The 23,851-nt window shown below is 44.6% G+C and overlaps 1 protein-coding gene across 5 annotated transcripts in view; it reads left to right on the forward strand.

Annotated features, from left to right (window-relative positions):
* Window positions 1-23,851, forward strand: part of FRMD4A (FERM domain containing 4A) — a 656,887-nt gene that overhangs the window by 299,696 nt on the left and 333,340 nt on the right. Inside the window, exon 1 of one of the 5 annotated variants that reach the window (XM_080647784.1) lies at window positions 3,196-3,569. The exons of the other annotated variants lie outside the window; for them this stretch is intronic. Coding sequence (XP_080503910.1) covers window positions 3,477-3,569 — 93 coding nt within the window. The 5' untranslated portion in view covers window positions 3,196-3,476. Of the gene's footprint in view, window positions 1-3,195; window positions 3,570-23,851 lie in introns of those variants that run through there. 5 annotated transcript variants of the gene reach the window in all.

The raw sequence follows: 23,851 nt of genomic DNA on the forward strand, positions 1-23,851 counted from the left end.
GGGTTCAGAGACACCCTATCCTGGTCCCATCCTCCCCATCTGTCCTGTGACCCTTATGCTGTTCCCTGGGTGCACAGGGAACCCCCTTGTCCACCACCCTGGCAGAACCATGCTCTCTCTGACATATTCTGCTCTCTTCAGTTCTTCCTAATTCACAATCTTACATTTCTTTGTTCCAATGAATCCCTGGTCCCCCAGTGCTGTTCCTTGGCTCTTGACCCTCAAATCTGTTCGCTTTTCCCTCCCTTGCCTGAGTGGCTAGTTTCATGCCTTCAGTGCATGGAAGACATGGTGGGAGATTGGAGGGGGTAAGAAGGGAGAAGCAGGGCAGTCCTCTCCCACCTCCACCCAGCATTGGCATATGACTCCAGCAGTGGTTGGGTCCTACCTGATGGGTCCACAGGGTCCCAGCCTCGGTCAGGTGACCAGCTCCTTCCTGTGTTCCTCAGACCAAGGCTTATGCTGGCTTCCGGCTGCCTCCCCAGCTCCCATGGGCCTCTTCCTCTTCCATCACCTGTGCTTAGCTCCAACAGACATTGAAGCAGTGGTTCTAAAGACCCCAGAACTGCTACATCTAACACCATTTCCTGTATCCACAGAGATTTTTTTCATTTTCCTGATGAGCCCACGGATATAGCTCCTTTCTGGATCTCCAACCTGCTGTAATCTGATCAAGTCCTCTGACAGGGGTGGGTATAACAGACTTTGGTTTTCATCTTGGCTCTGACAGTTCTAGCTGTGCAACCTTAGTCAACTTCGTAAACCTCTCTGAGCTCCAGCTTCACCACCTGTTAAATATAGATAATAAAACTCAATTCTGCCATTGAGACAACCTTTGGTAACTTTTCAACATGTTGTCTACTTCCAGCAGGGTGACTACTGGGTACTCATCAGTCCCCTCACCTCTCCTGAAGTGGTCACATCCCCTAAGGTGTGAGTGCATATCCCCTCCAGGGAAACATGTTTGTGTTAGTGGCCTTCTAGAAATAAATACTTCAGACTCAATAATTAATTTTAAATGTTCAAATCTCAAACACCCACAATTAGAAAGGTGGTTTGGGACAAGCTGACCTTTGAGAGCCTTCCTATTTCTCTATGAGGACTAGGGAAGGCTCTGGGCCACCTTCTCCTCTCCACTAGCTGGAAGGAGGTGCTGATATGAGAAATGATCCTGCTCCCCGTCCCCTGGGGGCGGGGGGGGGGGGGAGGGAAGGAATGTGTAGGGCTCAAATGTGTGGGAGTCTAGCCCAGGGTTATTTTTGTTTCCATTAACATTCTCTTCTATATGTATTTTAACCTTAATCAATTGCACATGTTTTAGTTTTATTTGCACTTAGTTCATCAAAGTGTCCCTTATGATCTGAACTATGCCATGAGGACTTAAGCTCTTCGGTGAAATGTTCATTAATACCCCTGGGAAACAGGAAGTTGCATTTAGTCAAATATAAATAAAGTCAGCTCCCAGGGGCTTTGCCCTAGCCTGGGTCAGGAAGGAGACGGGGACTTCTCAGTTGATCTGATCCATTGCCTCCTCTCAGACTGCACTGGAGGAAGAAATTCCCAAGACTCCGGACAAATAAGTGCTTTGAAAATGTGCCTGTCCTTTGTTCAACACCATTATGTAGTGAAGTGGGAATTTATAAAGGAAAGAGATTCTGTTGATTTGGCCAAATAATTGGGTATCATTCCAGATTTATTGAAACCAGGCAGTGCAGGGAGGAAGTGAGGAATGGGAGGAAAGGTATGGAAGCCTAAACCACCTTGCCAAAGATGTCTGCAAGGCCTGTTGTAGAGCTTTCCCGTCTCTCCTTCTCTCACCCTCTCACTAACTCTCTGGCTGCACATATGGAACCAATTACCAACAAAGCCCGATTGTTATATATTTGGAATTTCCCACATCAACTTGATGCTTTCTTTAACTGCCTCTTAATGTGTGTCTGCCCTGGGTGACCAGACCCATGTTTCCAGCCTGCCCACCCCCTCCCCCACCCCTACCTCCCTTCGAAGAGTCTTTTTTCTGATTCATTTTATAGTGGCATAAAATTCCACTCCTTCCCTTCACACCCTACCCCCACTTCCTATTAGTTTCTTTGAATAAACAGAACATTCTTTTCCATCATTTTCAATAAACTGCTCTGTAGAGAGTAAATATAAGCTGGTTCCCAAAGCATATGAGTGATATCAGGTTAACACCCAAAAGCATGGGATGATTACCAAGGAAATGGCATCTCTTTCTTAAAACCCAGAACCGAGAAGAGCAATAGATTTGGAAATACGTTTAAAAGAAGGAGAATAAAACACTTCCAACCTCGGAAGCCCCTAACTTGTTTTTCTTTGTAGTCATTTTCTCTGCTACAGAAACAGGCAGCTTTAAGGAGGAGCAGTGATGGGGGAGGGGCAAGTACATAGCACATCCCTTATACAGTATTACAGAAAAGTTTAAATTTTAGAGCATGAGTACCCTCAGACAACCCGATACAGAATTATACAATAAGGTTAGAAAATAATAGGCAATTTTGATGGATGAAAATGAGCTTGGACAGCTTTTTTCAGAGCCTCATAAAGTAAAACACAACTTCATGTTTACTGGCACACATAAAAATAAATTTTCTATAACAGACATTTAAAGAAGAGATGTCAAATGCAAGTAGATTTGATTACATCTGAACCACATGAACAAACATTTTTCCCTCCCGTCTCTCACTCTTTCTCTTTGTGGGCTGCATTCACATATATAATGAATTGTATGCCTACCTTTATTTTCTATGTGTTGGAAAGCAGGAGGAAAAAAAACAGATATGCATGTCTGTCGCTCAGGGTCATAGGTATAATTTATGCCTGCGAACAGGCACGACCCCCTCCCCACAAGTCCCTAATGTACTATGTCACTAGTCCTCAGATATTTTTTCCTGTGCTGGGAAGAGAGAAATCAGAATGCAGAATTTCCCCGGAATCTCCGCACCAGATGGTGATGTTCCAAATAGTCTTCTTAAGGTGAGCACGTGACCTACTGTACAGCCCAGGGGCTCCGGCCTCACGTGACGGAATGAGTAATAACGTCTGATAGAGCTTTGATTAGACGACTGACCTGGTTACCATCTGTAGCCACCAGAAACAAAGTTGACATTTCTGGATCACTCCCCCCAGAAGCGTTGCCTGCCCACTTCTGGGACATGCAGCCTCACGGAGGGGCTGACACACAGGGACGGACAGGAGGGAGCTAAAGCTGCGCTGCTAGAGCACTCTCAACTTGCAGAACTTGGGCTATTTTTTCTTCTTCCCCATCCCCCCACCTCCCGACAAACCACATCTTGACTCATATGGTCGAAAGAAAAACTCTCTCCGTTATTTGATAGTTGGGAAACCTCCAGGAGACCGTAACTTTGTTTAGAGGAAGCCTCTGTCTCTCCCTTCGCTGGGAACCCTTGTGCGCGTGCACAGACACACACACTCACACTCACACACAGCTCTACACCATGGTGGTTCAGGCTGCCGTGGCTCCGAATAGACCCCAAAGACTTTTATTGAAAATTCCTTATGGATCTCTGAGAAGACGCAGCGTGGAGAGGGTAAGCAACGTGGCGGGCTGTTTGTTTTCACCCAGTAATTACTCCAAAGAAAGGGAGATGTTTGATTTCATTGTACATAGCATCCCTCTGCTAGTCCTGTTTACTGAAAAAATTCGAATTCCTGGGACTGTAGAATACTAAGTCATACGCAATGTTTTCCTTAATAGATAATGATGGGAAATTTGAAACAAATTTTTGTCAACTTTGCATGTGGGGGGCACCTTATGGATGAAAAATGGAAAAGATTAGGGTGGGGGCTGCCTCTGTAATGGATATGGGAGACGGTGTGCTTGTGGAGAACAGCATCTGGGCTGCGGGGACTGTAAACCCTGTTTTCTTCTATGTTTCATGAAACATCCATTAGTGTAGCAGGCTGCAAATTTCCTCCCTGGGTGACAGTGTCTTCAAAGGAGGTGATGATGACATTAAGGAGCTGTGATGCCTTGAGGGTTTAAATTGTACACCCAGTTGACTAAAATCCCTCTGTGTTTTGTTGCTGTTGATATTGTTTCAAATACCTTGCTATCATTTTGGTGGTTTTTGTTGTTGTTGTTGTTGTTGTTGTTTTTTAATACTATGGATTTTAGCTCAATATTACTCTGATAATTTTCTGAAAGCATGCTCACTTTACGGTAGCCCCTAGCAGAGAAGATCCTATAAAACAATACGAATGATTGTCCTTCTGGAGTGACTGATGATGTAGTTTGGGGGTGACTGTAGCTAATGCAAAGCTGATTATCCTCAAAACGGTGGGCTCATTTGTGTGAGGACAATGTCTACACCCACACGGAGGGGGAATTGTTGGTGGGTCTCAGAACCCCACCAACGATTCAAAGCTGCTGTTTGAATCATGGCAGGCCCCTCCGTGAGCTGTGGTGGTCTATTTAGACGACTTAGGTTAAGGTGTAATCTGAGATCAACAAAGCGAGCACTCTCTTGATAGATAGCAACCTGCCACATTTTTTTTAAAGGGGAACCGCATTTAATGGCTTTTTCTGGTTAGTATACTACTACTCAGTGACTTGTAAATTTCAAAAACATAATTAGAACTTTAAAATATGAAGAGCTCCCTGGACTTCTAGGCAGGGTTGATTTCTTCACTTTTGATGAGTTGTATTTTTTCTGTCATTTGAGTAATAATGAAAAAAAAATTCACTCCCTGCTCTGACTACGTGTACATCTTTACTTTGAAACATCTTTCTTCAACTCACATGTGTCATCAGTTCACATGTGTTCAGTGCCTACTGCATGCTCCCTGATATACCAGGAGCTTAGAGTGTAGGACCAACAGTTACTGTGAAAGTTATAAATTTCTCAGGCTTATGTAGGTTCTGAAAATGTTACTGTGAAAGTTACAAATTTCTCAGGCTTATGTTGAACGTAATTTTAGGCTCTGAAAATGTTTTGACCTGTATGGTAATTAATATATTATTTAATATGTTCTGTTCACAAATACCCGCTCAGAAACATGAACTGCACACACTGGAGTTGTACCACATGGCGATATTAATGAGAGAGTTATCCTGTGTTCAGGCATAAGAAATCATACTAACCTGGTAACCTCTGTTTAACCTTACAATCTCCAGCTGGATGTTTGTTTAATAAATCAAGATGTATGCAGTTACCATTTCTGTTACTCACTATTCACCAATTTTAGAAAAACTGACAATATATGAACAGTGTCACATATAAAACCTGTCAGCTGATGCATACGTTGGTGCATACTTACATTCAAAACACGAAGACCTGTTTTCTGCCCTTGGGCACATGCCAGTATTGCTCAGGCCTTAGGAGTCTGATCTGAAAGCTTTTGGGCCCTTAAAAGAAGCATGCCCATCCTTGGAGCATCAGACGTGCTATTACTGTCCATTGGTAGATGGGTAGCAGCGGGCCTGGGCCACCAGGAACATCACTCACAGGGAAAGGGCCCTTGAGCTCCTATGAGCCTTCCATCTCACCCTCCACAAGGGAGAGGGAGACTAATTAGAATACGTGATGTCATGTCAATTACAATTGGTTGTTTTATACTGCTGCTGGTTTTATGACAATTTTCAGTATCAGAGTCATATATTTGCGTAAAAGGAGGGCAGGGAAGGTGAGAAACGGCACTTGCTTTAAGAGGACCAGCTCTCTGTTCCAGGGGCTCCCGGAATTCAAAGCAATGGCAGCTTTTTTCAGTTACATCAGCAACCGAGAGGGTGACAATCATTGGAACTGTCTCGTGCTATTTAGTGATGCCACGACCTCGCATTTCTATAACGCCTTTACACACCGCACTTTCTTATCCATTGCCTCCCTTACCCTTTACCTTCATGAGCTGGTATGAAGAGAAGTAATCCAAGGTATGGAGAGATGTAATCTTCTGTCCAAGGACATGCAGTCAATGACAAAGCAGGACCTAAGTCAGGTCCTGCTATTGAGCCTGTGTTCCCTCACCTTTGCTCTCTGGGAAGCTTTGATATTGCAGCCTAGCCTTGAGAAATTGGTTACAGCCCACTTGCCACCAGAACTTCACATGAAAGAGAATATGGAAGACTTACCAAAGGCAGAGATGCTAACAGCCAGGAGAATAACTGGTGATTTCTAGGGCTCTGACAGTCGTGTGCCCTTAGGGGTCCAGGATGAAACAATTGTTTCTGTTTTCCAACTGCCTAGAAATTGAGTTGAAAGAAAAGAAATGAGCCCTGGCATGGTAGCTCAGTTGGTTAAGAGTGCTGTCCTGACCTGCAAAGGTTGAAGATTCAATCCTCGGTCAGGGCACATACCAACCAATGAATGCATAAATAAGTGGAACAACAACTAGATATGTATTATCTCTCTCTCTCTCAAAAGAAAGAGAATGCACCTTTTTAACTATACTGCCTAGATATTTGTCAAGTCATGATTACAAAAACCCTCTCTCAGGCTGGGAGGCCAGGCTTAGTTCTTGTTCATGTGTTTTCACAGACCTCCATCAGTTCATCACTGTGCCAGGCAGGGCAGCATACAAAATTAAAAAATAAAGAAATATAAGGTGCTATGTTTGGTAAAATAGGAGAGATTAGGATACAGGTTTATATAAATGAAACTATTTTAAGTCGATACAATAGGGCTTTAATTCAGCAATGTAAGTAATGAAGACACGTTAGGTGCTACAGGGAGCAGCAAGGTGGGGTGGAAAGGTTTGCAGCCACACTGTCCCTAGCTATTTATGTGTGACCTTGACGAAGTGGCCTAGGATCAGAATTAAGATATTAACAGAAGCTGCCTCACTTCTCATGTTAAATTACCATAAACCCCATTATTGCTGGTGGAAAATTTGTTCACTCTAACATGTGAATACAGACTGAGGAGACAGATGCTCTCCTGTTTATTCTGAACTCTAAGACGGTACCATAAATCTTATAGAGGTACAAAGTGAGTTTGTGAACAAATGGCCAGACTCAGATGATTGGTCTCTTCAGACTAATGTAAATTTGACATTTTTGTTGGGGGGGGGGGGTGGGAAAGAGCAAGAAAGCATTCTCTTTTACCACAATTATTTGAATATTTAAGTGAAAGGGGTTTTTTGTCCTGGAAAGACTGAAGTGGTGTGATATTTCTGGAAGCAGTATTTTTAACACAGTATAAATTAAACCTCTTGCACCCACATTATTCACTATTCGATGTGTTACTCCAGGTTGATGCATTGCCAGTCTATTATTTTATAAACCATTACATTATCACAGCTGCTAAGCTGCATAACTTAAGAATTCAGAATACAACAGAGTCTCTATAGTCAAGTGTGTGGTGCCTACATTCTGAATATGATCATGCAGGGAAGTGTAGGATTTTACCAAACACATATACAGCAGACGGCTTTTAGTGGGTATTTATTACCCTTGAAAGCAGACAGCCAAGAAACTGTTCAGACAGATCAGTGTAGTCACACATATTATTATCCAACCCCCTCATCCTGCCTGAGGTTTTGTTTCTTCTATAAATACACACCTCTCTGGAGAAGAAAGAACATGGACTCTCAGGGCTCCGGGCCTCTGGTTCATAGGCTGCATTGGAGACCATTTTGCCCATGTTGTTTTGTCCCAAACCATTTTAATTGACCTCAGCTTGGTGACCCAGAAACATTGATTTTGTTTCTGACAGCAGCTTATGTCAAGTTTAGCCAGTGACTTGTCAACTTGGCCAGGATGAGACTGCGTAGTAGAAAAGGCTGTTCCTACTGGTTCCACCCCAGAGTTGTTTTTCTGTTTGTTTTTAATCCTCACCTCAGGATATTTTTTCCTTTGATTTTCAGAGAGAGTGAAAGGGAGGGAGGAGGCAGAGAGAGAGAAAAAGAGAGAGACATTGATGTGAGAGAGACACATCGATTGGTTACCTCCTGCATGTGCCCCAACCAGGGCTGGGGGGTTGAACCTGCAACCTAGGTATGGGCCCTTGACCAGGAATTGAACCCGAGACCTTTCAGTCTTCAGGCCAACTCTCTAACCACTGAAAAAACCAGCCAGGTCTAGCCCAGAGTTTTCATTCCTCATGCTGGTGTGGAAAGCAGGACTGGAAATCTCTCTTCAAATGGTCAGGACCCCCAAAAGCGTTACTGTGCTGCACCAGATGGTGGCTGCCAAGCTGAACTTGAAGCCAGGTGGTGGCTTCTCTATTTAGAGTACTTGTTCCCAAGTCCTGACTCCTTCTTGGGACTATCCCTAGTGTCATAGGTCATAGTTCTTAGCTCATCCTAAAGCAGTGCTTCTCAACCTTGGTTTCACATTAGAAGCACCTGAGGAGCTTTAAAAATTCCCAAGGCCCCGCTGTCCCCCAGACCAATGTATATTAGAATACCTAGAGGGGACCCACACAGCAGTTTTCAAGGCCCCAGATGATTCTAATGTGCAGCCACATTGAGAACCATGGCCCTAAGGTAAGATCACTGGTACCACACTCACTTAAGGAGATTAGCTAGTTCCTATTCTTTCTTGTGTCTTCACATGAACAAGGAATAAATGAGTTGATTGTGTTGGATTTTTAGTAAAAAGTGTTATCCCAATAGGAGGAAAGATATTTAAGCTCCTTTCAAGTTGGGTCCATATTCCTGGAATATCCGATGCAGTAACCAGCACTTTGAGGCCACTTTCTAGGTAATCAAACTCAGCCTTCTGAAGTGAGAGCAGCTAGTGTGGTGCAGGACTTCCAGACAATTTGAGATCAGAAACAGCCAACCCAGCTCCTGACTAGTTCTTCTCCATTAAAGTGTCGACAAAGCCTCCGGGTTTCTCAACCCGCCATCTTGCAGCTATGTTCACAAAACCAACTGTGTATTCTCAGAACACTTTCTATAGGTGTTTTGAAATCATATCTCTTATAAATTGTTCTAGCAGAATGAATACTATCCACCTGTGTAACATAAGAGTTTCTTTGAACACATAGTTGAAAACAATCCTCTTTTACTTGGATTGCTTCATCAATGTGCCTCTGAGAACAATATTATTTTATGTGTAGGAAACAATATAGAAGAAACTATGGCTGTAGATCTTTGTTTTCTAATCTGGGAGTGGATGGACCACATCTGTGGATTTTTCATTCTTTTTTTCTATTCTTTTTAAGTCACTTAATAACTAACTGCTTCAAAGGATGTGGTCAGTTTTTTACTCCACCCCAGAGCCTAGAACAGTGCCTGGCATATATATAGGGAGAATAAATATTTATTGAGTGAATGTGAGTAGATGAATAAAAAAGAAGGGCTTCATGGTCATAAACTCAAACCTTTTATCAAACAGAACCATCACCTAAAGGGTAGGGTTGCCAAGTATCTGGTTTTCTTGTGTAGATGGATATTTGGGTCATGATCAGTCTTAACAAAGTGACTTATTTTGAGGATGCTAGGATGCTAGTGTTTCTTCTTTTTAATTTATATTTTTTATTAAAGTAAAGTTAGCTTACAATGTTATATTAGATTCAAGTGCACAATATAGTTATTTAACATTTATCTACCTTATGATGTGAGGATGCTAGTTCTTTGCAGAGAACTTGGTCATGAAAATTTCTTGAAATTCAACTACACAATTGACACTTTTGAGCACATGAGCAGCCCTTTTCCTCCCCAGTCTGAATCTGTGTGGGGGTATTTTGAGATAGTCTACAAATACGCCTCTCATCATTTCCTCCACTACTCACTGATTTTTCTCAAAAATGCCAGGGTCTCATTTCCACATGGATAGACTACTTTCAAGTGGTCATTTCAGTCCTTCAATTGGAACATTAATCAGGAAAACCAATAAGGCTTGCAAGTATATTGACTATTTCTGGAAAATGTGGTTTTGAGTTCAATCAAACAAAACCAGTCTCAGAAATTAATATCACGGGGAATATAATATCTAGAACCCAATTTATTAATTCTGCTATTTTTAATTACTTTTTATTTAGTACCTACTGGTACTACATGCAGGCAGTGTTCTAGGCCCAAGAAATACAATAGAGTGAAGTGTCTGCTTTCATGTTAAGAGGTGATAAGGTCTCTAAAGAAAAATATAGCAGGAAAAAAGGAGTGAGGGGAGATGAGTGTGCCACACTTTTTATAAGGTGGCTGTTTGTTAAGGTGATGTTTGATGAAAGACCTGAAGGAATAAGGGAATAAGCCAAGTAGTCGTCTGCGGAAAGAACACTCCAAATGGAGGAATCTGCAAATGCAAAAGGTGTGATGCTAGAGCACACTTGAGGGATATGAGGAACAGCAAGGGGGCAGCCAGAGTTGGGCAGTGAGAAGGTCACGGGGTATGTAGTGAGGAGTGGCAGTCAGAGAAGTCTTAGGAGCCCGGATGCCAGGGGCCTGTATGGGCCATGATAAAGACTTTGGAGTATTATTCTGAGTAAGACAGAAGAAGACCAGTGGTTTGGGGGCAAAAGGATGATATTAGTAGACATTTTTTAAAGGGGTCACTGTGGCCACTAAGCTGACAGTGAAATGGGTGAAAGCAGGGTGGCTCATTAGGTCATTAGTATAAGAATCAGAATGCAAAATGATGATGGTCTAGACCAGATGTACTCTGAAGGTGGTAGGAAATGAGTGGAGAGAAGAAAGATTGACAGGATTGCGTGGTGGGTTGGGTGAAGAGAGAGTGGGGAAGAGAGGAGTCAAGAATGACTCCTGAGCAGCTGCGGATGGGGTGGGCACTTACTCAGATGGGAATGCTGCAGGGAGAGCAGGTTGGTGATCACGCCAGGGCTAGGGGGGAGTAAGAGCTATGTTTGGATATGTTAAACTTGGGATGATGATGAAAAATTCAAACGGAGGATGTTAAAAATGTAAGTTTTGTGTTTAGATGAGAGGCCTGGACTGGAGCTATGAATGTGGGCATTACTGGGGTGCTGGAGCCAGCTTCTCCAGGCTCAAGAATTGACCATGTGCGTCCCTTCACAACTCGCACTCAGTGATGACGCGTGGGTAGCCTGGAGCGGGCCCTGGTGGTGGGATTTACACCATGGCAGCAGAACCAGTGTGCCTGGATGTGGATAAGTTTTGCCACCAGTGCCCCGAGAAAGCTCTGGACACTTGCATTTATACTTCTAGGTCCATCAGGTGGGCAGCAGTGTAGGTGCATACAGGGGTTCTGAAACTCCTCTCATTAAGATGTCAACTTAGTACTTAAGGGGAGGGAGAGGAGAGGGAACCCCCTCATTCTGCTGGGCCCCAGCTCTAGGTTTTCAAGTAACAGAGCATGTAGGGAGATGAACTATCAAAGAAAGAAAAAAATCTTCTGGAAAAAATCCTCCTGGACTGTGAGAGGGCACAGGCCGGGCTGAGGGACACCCCCCTCCTATTCAACATCACTTCCGGGGGCAATACCCATATCCTGTGGCATTTAGTTCAGCCACAGAAGCCATTCACAGATCATCTTCGTTTTCTTTTATTTCTAGTACTAGAGGCCTGGTGCATGAAATTCGTGCACTGGGGGTGGGTGGGGTATCCCTCAGCCCAGCCTGCACCCTCTCCAATCTGGGACCCCTCGGGGGATGTCCGACTGCCAGCATTGTAACTCAAATGCATTTAGGAGCCAGGCAGGCAAAATACGTGTAGGACAGTGAGGAAAGAGGCACATTGCAGACTGGAGCACCCATGCCCTAGCAACTGACACCAGCCACTCCCAGCCCTGTCACCAGGAAATGGACTGGTGTTCCTGGAAACTTTGACTTTCCAAAGAAAATCATTGTGCAATTTTCTCATCTATTAAGATGCAAATCAACTGAATGGCCAAACAGTGGAATGATCATCTGGACAACCATGCTATGACACCCACTGGTGCCAGGCCAGCCAAGGCAGGTGCAATGCAATTGGTCGGGGGGCCTGGCCATTGCCCCATGATTGTCTTGCAGAGGGAGACTCAGGCCACCAGATGGTGGGGCGATCAATCGGGGGGCTCCATGATTGCCCCAAAGAGAGAGGCCCAGCCACTGATCAGCGGGCTGCAGCGGGTGAGTGGGGCCTCCCTCTGCGGGGCGATCAATGGCGGGGCTTCCAGACTGTGAGAGGGCACAGGCCAGGCTGAGGGACAACCCCTGCCCCAGTGCACAAATTCGTGCACCAGGCTTCTAGTCCTATATAATAAAAGGGTAATATGCAAATTGACCCTAACAGCGGAATGACCAGGAAAGACCGGTCGCTATGACGTGCACTGTAGGCCAATATCTGTGTTTTCTGATGGTCTTAGGCTCTACAGCAGGTTGAGAACTACTAGCAGGTTCGCCTAAGACCATCAGAAAACACAGATATTTACATTATGATTCATAACAGTAGCAAAATCACAGTTATAAAGTAGCAACGAAAATAATTTTATGGTTGGAGGTCACCACAACATGAGGAACTGTATTAAAGGGTCGCAGCATTAGAAAGGTTGAGAACCACTGGCTTAGAGCATCGTTTCATTGTCTAGCAAGAGGAATAGAACTTAAAAAGCAACTGAACCTACAGTCTAACCTTCGCCTGACAGGGCAGCTGAGCATCAACCATACTGTTTTGCTCTGGGCAGGTATTCTCCACTGTTAAAGTGGACTATAGTGAACAATTCCATCTAATGAAGCAATCATTCCACCACCTAGAGGTCTAGTTTGCTGTAACTCAGATTTACAAACTGGCAGCATGTGGTCCTACTCAAAGCCAGAGGCAGCAGGAGAGCCAAAATGAGGTTCATTTATGATCAAGGTGGTTGGCTGGTAACAGCTGAACTAAATCCTTTTCATTCTAAATCATCTCTTTCTCACTCGATGGAGGAGAATTCTGGGGTCTCAGCCAAGTCCTTGAGCAAGAACTTGAAGGGATTCACAGCTCTTTTTCTGATGAAAACTTTGGTTGTACACATAGGAGCTCCTGCTCTTTCCAGACTGTCAGGTGAAATGGTGCTCCACCTGGGCACAAGTCATACCTCTCAGCGCCCCCCTCTGCTTCGCGGCCCTTACCTGGCAGAGCCACACAGAGATGTGTCTCTACTTTTAATCTCAGAATAGCTCCAGTTCTGCCTCTTTCAGGAAAAGGCAACTGACTTCACTGCCTTCCAGCACTTAGTCAAAGACCTCCCAGGGACATCTGACATGAGGAAAAGCAAATCAATGGATATGTTAGCGATTCATTATTCTGCCCCTTTTATACTATGTCTGTCTGAAGTTAAATAATCAAATATCAATATACCTGAACCGTTTTTTCTCTACTCTCTGCTGAGATTATTTTATTGAGTTAAGATTTAATTCATCTTTATAGAAGGATGATGTTCAGTATCTTTTTCTAGACATGCAGCAACCTATTCTGGGCCTGGACTAGGGCCAAGTGACCCAGGTCTTGGGCAGGACATGGAGTGGGTGGTCAGGATTTTCAGAATATGAAACTCAGGCAAGATGTGGGAGATGGCTGGTGGCAGGATTGCTAAAACAAGCCCCACAGCCAGGTGGATGGGTCCTGAGTCTGAAAGTGTTAGATGGAGCTGGAAATATCTGGAATGAAACAGCCAAATGGAGACCAGAGACATTAGCGAAGTAGATTCAAAACAGAAGGTAGAAGGGAGAGTCTTGAGGAGTCCATGAACCATTTACATAGCTGCAGGGGTGTCTGGGCAAAAGAAACATCCTTAAAAATACTTCTGAGGCTTTTTAAAAATTACAGTTAAAGATATTGTTCCTTATGTGTGTTTTTTTTCAATATCCCTTATATAAATTTCACCCTGTTAATTCCTTTTAGGAAATGATAAAAAATATGTGGTTCAATATGTGTACATTTTTTTACCTTTGTTGCGGGAAAACTCAGAGCTACATTTGGGGTCCAGCTGGCTCATTCTAGATAACCTTTTTGCATTCATCTCGTCCTTTTAAGTAGCTCTTTTTTCTATGTTATGGTATTCTTAATTTCCTAGTTTACCTTTATTATCCAAGTGTGTATTTACATGCATATACTTTGCACCCCTGCCAAGCGCATGACATCCTACCACTTTCTCTCCTGCTTGTGTTAGTTTCTATAGGGAAACCAACACAGCGGGAACAGTTCACTGAGAGTAAAAACATAGAACAAAGGGTGCGACCCCCCCTCTCTCGGCAGAACTAATGCTCCGAGAGGCATATCAAAAATGCTTCCCCGTAAGCTGAGACATGGGAACATCATGCCCTGAACAACGCAGCGTTTTTTCCCAGATGAGAATGAATGTACCTGGAACAGACGGCGCTGATAACACAGAGCCACTGCATTCACCCCATTGTGCGTGCCGTGTGTGCCCCCGTCCGCCCCGCCCTCCCCCCCCGACATAGTGCAGCTCCTGGTGGCAGCAGAAATGTATTCCTGGAAGGAACAGAGAATACACTACAGAGGGGGGTCCCCAGGGGAAGTCAGCGGTGGGTAGCCTCATTCTGACCCGCAGAGTCTGAGGCCACCTTCCATAAAGCTGCATGGTGCCCAGGGGCAACTCTTCCATCCCTTAGAGCCCTAACTCGCTGCTGCAGGCCGAGCCGCCTGAGAAGAGGGCCCCCGGAATGCTGAAAGCTTGCGCTTTGTCCTTTTCACCTGCAGCTCTTTTTCTTTTCCTCTCTAAATGCTGCTGTCAGTGTGCTCTGCTATAAACTATCCGTGCACAAATAACAATAGCTTCCTGGGAAAGAGCTGCTGCTGCAGGCAATGGGTCGGTGCCAAGAGGAGGGTGAAGCCAGGAACGCCACAGCATTCAGAGTGCAGTTTCAGGGTAATCGTCCAATTCCACTAGGGACTCTGGCTCGGCACCCACCATGGAAGCTGGCTCCAGTGTCTCCTCTGAGGGAACTTGGGGCCCCACCCCTTCCCAGATACCTTGGTTTTCTTATTTTATTTGTTTAATGTTTAAGGACAGACCATTGCTGGAATCTAGTCTCTGATCTTGGAGTTCATGAAAAGAAAGATGGGAACAAAAGCTGGCAGTCAAGGAGGCTTCAATGGTTTGTCAGGTTTACACCAAGAGGAAGAAATCACACATTCCCAAATGCCTACTCCTGTACTTAGCGGCTTTCTGAGAATTCCTGACCTTGAGATGTGAGATGTCACTGTCCTAGGCATGTCCTTTTGGCAGGCTATGGCAACTCCTGTTGCTCAGCTAAGGTCAAGGAAGCAGGAGCTTGCTCCCTCCCCATCACTAAGATGGAAGGCCAAGAAGCTCTGGCAAAGGAAGGTCTGCATGTGCTTCCTTCCATCTGGGAATGAATTAACCAGGTCATGCAGGTCAAGGAGCAAATATCCAGTTTTCCTCCCCTCTTCCCTAGCTCATCCACAGACAGGGCCCTCAGGGGGCAGGAGGAAGGAAATGCACTGACCGATGGACATGCCAGGCCAGGGCCCCCAAAAGAGGGGAAAGCTCCTCCTTGTATGGTTTTTCAGGCACCACGTCCTTTTCTCCCTCCACTTTCTTCTCCAGATTGATCAAAGGTCCCAGGAAAATGACCAGGAGCAAATTCAGACAGATAAGAAGTTGCTGAGGCCCAGGAGACCTTGGCCTGATGCTAACAATGTAAAGTACGTTTATTCAGTGAACTCCTGTCGGTGCAGGGCACTGTGCTTTACTTTACTCTCCAGAGGGAAGTTTACTTTACTCTAAACTGGAGGGAGGCCCTTGGGGCCTAAGCTGCTGAGGAAAGTACCCTTGAGAGAGGAACTAGGGTTGCCAGATTCAGCAAATGAAAACACAGGATGCCCAAGTAAATTTGAATTTCAGATAAACAGCAATAGTTCTTTAATATAAGTATGTCTCATGTTGTTTGTCTGAAATTCAAATTGTACTGGGTGTCTGGAGTCCTAATCAGAGGGCCACTGCCCTTTCTCCATCATTTGAGCTGTCTTCCTCTCCTGTCCCCCTGCTCTCTCTGGTTCCTCCTCCTGTGGCCTTCTAGGAACTTCTGAGCTCTATTCCTGCACACAATCTTGCTTTAAAATCATTTGTTCATCACCAATCACTGTTCCAGGCTGTTATGTTCTAAAGCCATGCATCACAAATGTCAATGTACACAGGGACACCTGGGGATCTTGTCAAATGCAGTCTTGGATCCAGCAGGTCCAGGGCAGGGCCTGAGAGTCTACATTTCTGACCATCTCTAGGTCATACTGATGCTGCTGTCCATGAGGCCTCTGATCAGCAAGGCTCTAAGTGTCCTAACTGGCACATGGACAGAGATTATTGTTCTTCTCATCTTTGTTTCCGATATTTTCTATTATCTACCTATCATACACCTATCTGCATCTCTGGATATTTATTTTTCTATCTACCTTTGTCTATATCTTAATCTCTGTGTATCTATATATCTATACCATCTATCTATATCTATTTACCTATCTCTATATCTATCTATCTATCTATCTATCTATCTATCATCTATCTATCTATCATTATCTATCTATCATCTTTACCGTGCTTACTTTATACAAACATTTGGGCAAGATCAGTGTGAAAGTCCAGGTCACTTAATGAGAAATGAAATCCCTTTGGTGCAGGGGGTCATAAGAGAGAAAAGAATGTAGCACATTGACATATTCCTTCTGAAAAGCATGCTCTCCTTGTATAGGATACTGTGGATCTTAAAAATATAACCCACTCTGAAATAGCCTCTCCCTCCTTGATGTCCTATGAAGGTCAAAGAATCCACTATGAGTATTTTACATTTGCCAAATTGGGAAGTCCTATAGACCTGAAACAGTCCTGGGCCTTAAGAAATCTAGGCCCTTGTATGAGCAAGTGGGAATCTTTATGCGTTGTGCATAATCCTAAAGAAGACCTCTGTGTGGTTTAAAAGCAGCTCATGGCCTTTAGTTATGAAGAGGATCATTTCCATTTCCCTCTCTGTTTTGAACAAATATTAAGTAAAATAAGTAGGCCTGAGACACTATGTCTATTGTTTGATCAGATTTTTTTTCATCTTCTACCATATCTCAAATTTATTTGTTTCTGTAAGAGTTAGAGCTCCTCCTTTTAAAAAAATAAATATTGAGTGTTTGTGTTTTCACCATAGATGATACCCAGTGCTCCTGCCTTGGAGACATTTAAATTTGTTTTTTCTCTTCCCTTGCAGCTGTGACCTAGTTAATTGTAGGTGGGAAGCAAACTCTGAAATCATTGGACTTTCTGTTTTGCTTAGAAATCTTGCTCCCTTAAATTGTAGCATGTCCTCCTTAATAACAGGAAGTCAGGTTTTGAGATCAGCAACATTTGTGTTTTTTGTGCATTGAGATAAAGAAGAGTACGTGTGTTGCCTGCAGTTTCCTGGGATGGGGAAGAGGGGAGAGAGAAGGGAGATAGACAAGAAAATAACCCAAAGATGAATCACTCATTTCCAAAACAAGAGTCTAAATGCTCTTTGTTGAGGGCAGTTTGTAGTCTCTGAATGTTCTGGCCTCTGGGCCACGGGGACAAAAGGGTAAGTGATTCAGGGTATCAGTGTGGCTGCTTGATTGCTGCCTTTGGGGGACTCCAGCGATTAAACTATCACATCCTAAGAAACCATTTTAATTTAGAAATAAATGTATGTTGCTTACATTCAAGCTTTTCAAATCAATAATTAGGTCCTCTTGGTGGGAAGAAAAATTCAATTCCTTTTAATAAAAATGTTTCTTTAAACTATTTAATTATTTTTTCAGCTGAGGGAGCAAGGAAGAGTTGGGTGGAAGGTCCTAAGTGTACCTTTCCATTCTGCATACGGAGAAGGGGTCCTTGATTAGCTCCTCCCGGGCTGGCTGCCCTGCTGGAGTGTTTCTTCCATGTTACTCTTGAGATGAGGGTGTCAAAGAATGAAACTAAACAGTGAACACAGGGAGTAACACTGTACTTCTTACTTCCATTTCTGTCAGCCACCCTAAATGCAAGAACTAAGGGGTGTCCTGGACCTAGGTCAGAGGTTCTCAGTGTGGTCGCTTGGCCAGAGTGTCAGCCTCACCTGAGAACATGCGAGAAATGCCAATGCCGGGCCTTACACTCCGGGGGGATTCCGATGCAGGCTAGTCCACGAGAACCTCTGATCTGGACTCTTAGGCATCATCTCCAGTTACAGGAGCTCATCTGCAGGACAGTGACCTCAGTGCCAGATGGTGGCAATGGCTCTTTTCCTTGGCTGCACGTTAGAACCCCTAGGCTGCTTGTTAAAAATTGTAATACCAGCCGAAACCGGTTTGGCTCAATGGATAGAGCGTCGGCCTGTGGACTGAAGGGTCCCGGGTTCGATTCCGGTCAAGGGCATGTACCTTGGCTGCGGGCATATCCCCAGTGGAGGGTGTGCAGGAGGCAGCTGATCGACGTTTCTCTCTCATCGATGTTTCTAGCTTTCTATCCCTCTCCCTTCCTCTCTGCAAAAATATCAATAAAATATATTTTAAAAAAAATTGTAATACCAACTCCTTCCCCAGACATAAACTTTCAGTCCCTAGAGGTGGCCTCCGGTGAAAGCATTTTGTAAAAGCTTCCCAGATAGGCAGCCAGGGTTGATAACCATTGCTTCATGGGAAAGGATGGTCCAGGTGGGGGAGGGTTGCTGAACCTGGGAAAGGGAGCTGGCAGCTCTTAGTACAGGGCCCAGGGGCTGGGGGGGGGGGGGGGAGGGGCTGCAAATTTGCCTTTCCAGGCAATGGAGATGCTAAAAGCCGCTAGTGGTCTCACCGTCATCATTGGGCACAACGGGGGTGGAAGGGGCCTCATTTAGAGCCAGCTGGCAGGTGTCAGATCCCTCCTAGCTAGTCCTGTCCAGCTACAGGTGTGACAAGTGCCAACACTGCGCCTGACTCTGCACCGATCGCGTCCGGCAGAGTCCAGGAGGAAGAGATGTTGGCCAGTGGCTGAGGGGGTGCCAGGGACCCGCATGTCCCAGTTTTGGTTGTTTCCCCCTAGCCCTGGCCAAGTCAGCGGGCTAGTGCCCTTGTCCCTGCTCTGGTTCTGCTTTCCATTGGAGGCTGGAGCCGCTAGTGCTGCTGTCCTGACGCCCTGCTCCCCTCTTGCTAACCCTGCTTCTAGGAGGGAGCCCTTCTTCAGGTCAGAAAGAAACCTAATCCCTCTCCGGTGGTGTTCCACGTCCTGGTGCCTGGCCCTAACTCACACCACTAGTCTATGTTCAGGGTAATTTAAATGGGGCCACAGTCTCAGCCTCAGTGGGCATCACTCATGCCCAATCTCCTTCCCTTGCCCCCGGCCCTCAGCAGAGGAACCAGCCTGCCTTACCCTGAGGCCCACAGTCATGACCAGCAGAGTGGTCAGTGCTGAATGTCCGGGGGAGGGCCACAAAGGGTGCCTTGGCCCCAAGTGTGTGAGCTGGACGTCAGAGCTGGACTCAGATCTGGCCAAGGAATGAGAACGCAGGTTAAGGAGATGTCGTAAAGGGCAGGGGCCCCTGAGGCTCATGCATGCTAAGGAGCACCGTTCACCCAGGGCCACCGAGCAGGACGCATTGGGGCAAACAAATGCTAAGTGTCAATACTGCGTGTCTGTCTGGAGGCAAAGGCCCAGCTGCCTCAGGGGAGGCCCAGGACTAACAGGGCAGAAGCAGTAGGTGAAAAGATTAGTATCCAATGCCATGGCATTTCCTCAAAAACTGAAATCACCATGTGACCCAGCGATTCCAGTTCTGGGAAAGGAAAGCAGAGACTTGGACAGTTATTTCTATGTCCACGTTCATAGCAACCAGAAGGTGGAAACAACCCATCTGTCCGTCAATGAATAGAAGGAGAAATATAAGTTGAAATATTATGCAGCCTTTAAAAAGAAGCATATTCTGACACATGCTATAACATAGATGAACCTTGAAGACAAATACTGGATGATTCCACTTACATGAGTCACCTAGCATAATCTAATTCATGGACTTACAGACGGAAAGTAGAGTGGTGTTACCGGGGCTGGGGGAGTTGTTTAATGGGCACAGGGTTTCAGTCTTGCATTTTGGAAATGGATGGTGGAGACAGTTGCACAACAATGTGAGTGGTACATTGTATGCTATGTTTCTCTTACCACAATTTTAAAAAATCAGTATCTGGCCCTAACCAGCTTGGCTCAGTGGATAGAGCGTCGGCCTGTGGACTGAAGGGTCCCAGGTTTGATTCCAGTCAAGGGCATGTACCTTGATTGCGGATACATCCCCAGTAGGGGGTGTGCAGGAGGCAGCTGATCAATGTTTCTCTCTCATCGATGTTTCTAACTCTCTATCCCTCTCCCTTCCTCTCTGTAAAAAATCAATAAAATATATTTTTTTAAAAATAATATCTGAAACCCAGAAGGTCGTGGGGGTGTGAAACCCGATAGGTAAATGCTTCCATGTGTCACACAGGACCTGGGCCTGGGCTGTAAATACACACTTAATTCCTGACACGCCTGCCCCCTGGGCTGCTCTGGCTTCACATTTTGAAATCCATCCTGGTTTAGGTAGAGGAGGAGGGGTGCTCCCTTGAGTGAATGCCTCAGCCCTTATTGTGGTCAAACCCAGGAAGGGGATCGAAGACCTGCCAGTTATTGGAGCTTAATTAACAGAAGTCTGGCCCCCGCTGTGCTACAATGAAGCCATTGTCCCAGGTTTATTAAGAGACACCAACAGAAGGCACTTAGCTCCTAAGCTGCTCCTCAAAGGAGAATCTTAAATCATCATCTTTGTTTCAAGGGGGAAATAACCAACACCCTGATCCAATTTCCTTCTCCTCTAGTGGAAATTTACCTCAAATTGTACCACACACAGACTTATTTTAAAATAAAAAATTCATTACATTCTGTTTTTCATGACAAATCAAGCAATAAAGTCTAAGCTGGTTTTCCTTATAGATTTTCAGATGCCTTCATGGCCTAGGTAGGTATAATTATATTTTTCCTCTTAAGTCATTAAAGGGAGTTCAATTTCTGTCCTTAGTTTATTTCCCTTGCCTGCCTAGCCCTCTATTTTTGGGTTGCCAATTGTGGAAAAGGACCTCGTGCAGCCCTGGCTGATGTTACTCACTCAGTGGTTAGAGCATTGGCCCTGACTCCGAAGGGTTGCAGGTTCGATTCCCAGTCAAGGGCACGTATCTGGGTTGCAGGTTCTATCCCTGGTCCTAGTTGGGGCAAGTGCAGGAGGCAACCAATGTATGTGTCTCATATCCATGTTTCTCTCTCTCTCTCTCTCTCTCTCTCTCTCTCTCTCTCTCTCTCTCTCTCTCTTTCTCTCTCTCTTCCCCCACCCTCCATCCCTTCCATTCTCTCTAAAAATTAAAAAATCAATGGAAAAAATATCTTTCAGTGAATATTAACAATAAAAAAAGGACCTCATGCATATTCAAGCACACAATTAGCCTTGGATTAAGTAAATGTTCCACTTATATAGGCTGATTAGTGTCTGTCAAAAATTGACAGGACTTAGAGGAGATCCACATATAGTCATGCATCGCTTAACCACAAGGATCCATTCTGAGAAATGCATCCTTAGGCAATTTTGGCATTAGGCAATTTGTTTGAACATGATAGAGCGCAGGTACTTACTCAAACCTGTGGTATAGCATACTGCACACCTAGACTATCAGGTAAGCCTATTACTTCTACACTACAAACCTGTGCAGGATGTTACTATATGGAATACTGCAGGCAATTATAATACAATGGTATTTATCTAAACATACCTAAACACAGAAAAGATACAGTATAAAAGATAAGAAATGGTACACTTGTATAGGGCACTTCCCACCAATGGAGCTTGCAAGACTGGAAGTTGTTCTGGGTGAGTCAGTGAGTGATATTACTGTACACTAGTGTAGCCTTATAAACAGTGTACAATTAAGCTACACTAAATTTATTTAAAAATATATAGGGTGTCCTCAAATAATGTATACACACACTTTGAATAATTATAAAGACTGTGTTTATTAAAATACATTTCATTGTCAAAATTGAGCTATCAGCTCTTACAGTGTATATACATTTTTTGGTGCACCCTGTATTTTTCTTTAATAGCAAATTAACCTTAGCTTACTACAACTTTTTAACTTTATAACCTTTTTTAATATTTTTTAACTTTTCAACTCTTTTAAGCTAACACTTAGCTTAAAACAGAAGCATTATGGCAGCTAGGATGTCACTAGGAAACAGAAACACTTCAGCTCCGTTATAATCTTACTAATAGCCCTGTGCACGAATCCGTGTGCCAGTAGCTCTCTGCAGGGCCTGGTCGCTCCGTGCCCACTGCCCAGAGGCTCTTTGCAGCCCAGAGGCCCATCTGCAGCCGGGCACGGAACACTTGTCCCTTCGCCAAGTGACGACACAAGCATTCCCTCCCCCCTCCCCGCCCCGGCTGCTCCATGCCCACTGCCCAAAGGCCCTCCGTGGCCAGGGTGGAACGCTTGCCTCATTGCCATGGCGACAAAGCAAGCATTCCGTCAGGCCGCTCACGCTACCCGCTCTCAGTGGCTGCCCCCCCAGGACTGGGGACTCCAGTGGGGCTGAGAGGACTGGGCATTGCCATCTTGTAGCTATGGGTGCCGCCAACTTTGTGACAGAGTGATGGTTAATTTGCATATTACCCTTTTATTAGATAGGATGGGGCTGCTGTCATATTTGCAGCGCTTGATGGTAGAGGGAATTTCGGTGGCTGATCAGAGTAACCTGGCAGGACCGTACCTCCTCCTCCTCCACACACTTGCACTGTGGCAGGTCTCTATTCACCTGCTTCCACCTGCATGTCACTTGTGTCCCACTGGGAACTTGCCTCTGCCCTAATGGGAAGGGTATAAATCTCCTGGTCTGGTCTGCTTTGCTTTCCCTTCAGTCTTTAGCCAGCCATGACCACTAGGCTTGCTTTGTTACATATCTTTTATGTGTTTGCTCTTAGTCCACCTAGTTTCCGGCCTCCTGGTCAACACGATCTCTGAAGTCATTATTCACAGGTATTTTGATTGATGGCTTTGAACTCGTTGATTTATCTTGAAATTCTGGATGACCCTGGATGTCTGTGATGAATTTCCTGATTTCCTAACCATAATTTGCCTAAATCTCCAACCCCAACATTGTTCTTGGTTTTTCAAGCACTGTTGCTAAATCCTAAGCCATTTCTACTATCCTTGGTCAGCCATGTATACAAACAGACTATGCTACCCATAATTTAAATGGTTCCAGAAAACAGCACTCCAAATTGTTTTATCTATGAGATCTTAATGAGAAAGCACAGTATTAAAATTCTTCAGTGGTAGTCTAGGCAATTCAAAAAATTAATAAGCTTATCCTAAAACAGCACTAGTTTTGTAATATAGAAGTTCAGTTCATCAGCGAACCCCATCCCCATTGACCAGCTCAATATACAAAACTCATGGTTGCTTTTTGTTTTGTTTTGTGTGTTTTGGGGTTTTCTGTCATTGTTGTTACGGGTGTTGCATCCTGAGAAGACTTTTTGTTAAATGTAGGAAATGTGCTAGACTAGAATAAAATAGACTTTTTGCCACAGCCACGTTGGAATACAGTCTCTAGAACCAGGCATAACTGTGGACTGGTTGGAGTCCTTACCCTGAGACTTAGTAATGCTAAGGACCCAGAGCACTGGGTGGAACAACGTGCTGGTCAGCCGACAGTCTCCCAGTTGGGTTCTTCAGATGGCCAGACAGCTTTTACAGCTCTGTGTTCTCTCTCCCCTTGGGAAAAGCATCCTAAGAAATAGACACAAAAACATAGCCTAGAAAATGGCTTCCGAAAGTCATTAGCTCACCCAGATTGTATCTGACCTACAGAAGCCACACTGACCCCACCTACATTAGCGAGGCCATTCCATTCCCATTCATCAACCTCTTGCATTGTCATTGTCACAGAGTGTCAAGTCTTTATTGCTAAATAAGAAGGGGG

The sequence above is a fragment of the Plecotus auritus genome, assembly GCF_963455305.1.
Source record: "Plecotus auritus genome assembly, chromosome: 1".
NCBI lineage: Eukaryota > Metazoa > Chordata > Mammalia > Chiroptera > Vespertilionidae > Plecotus > Plecotus auritus.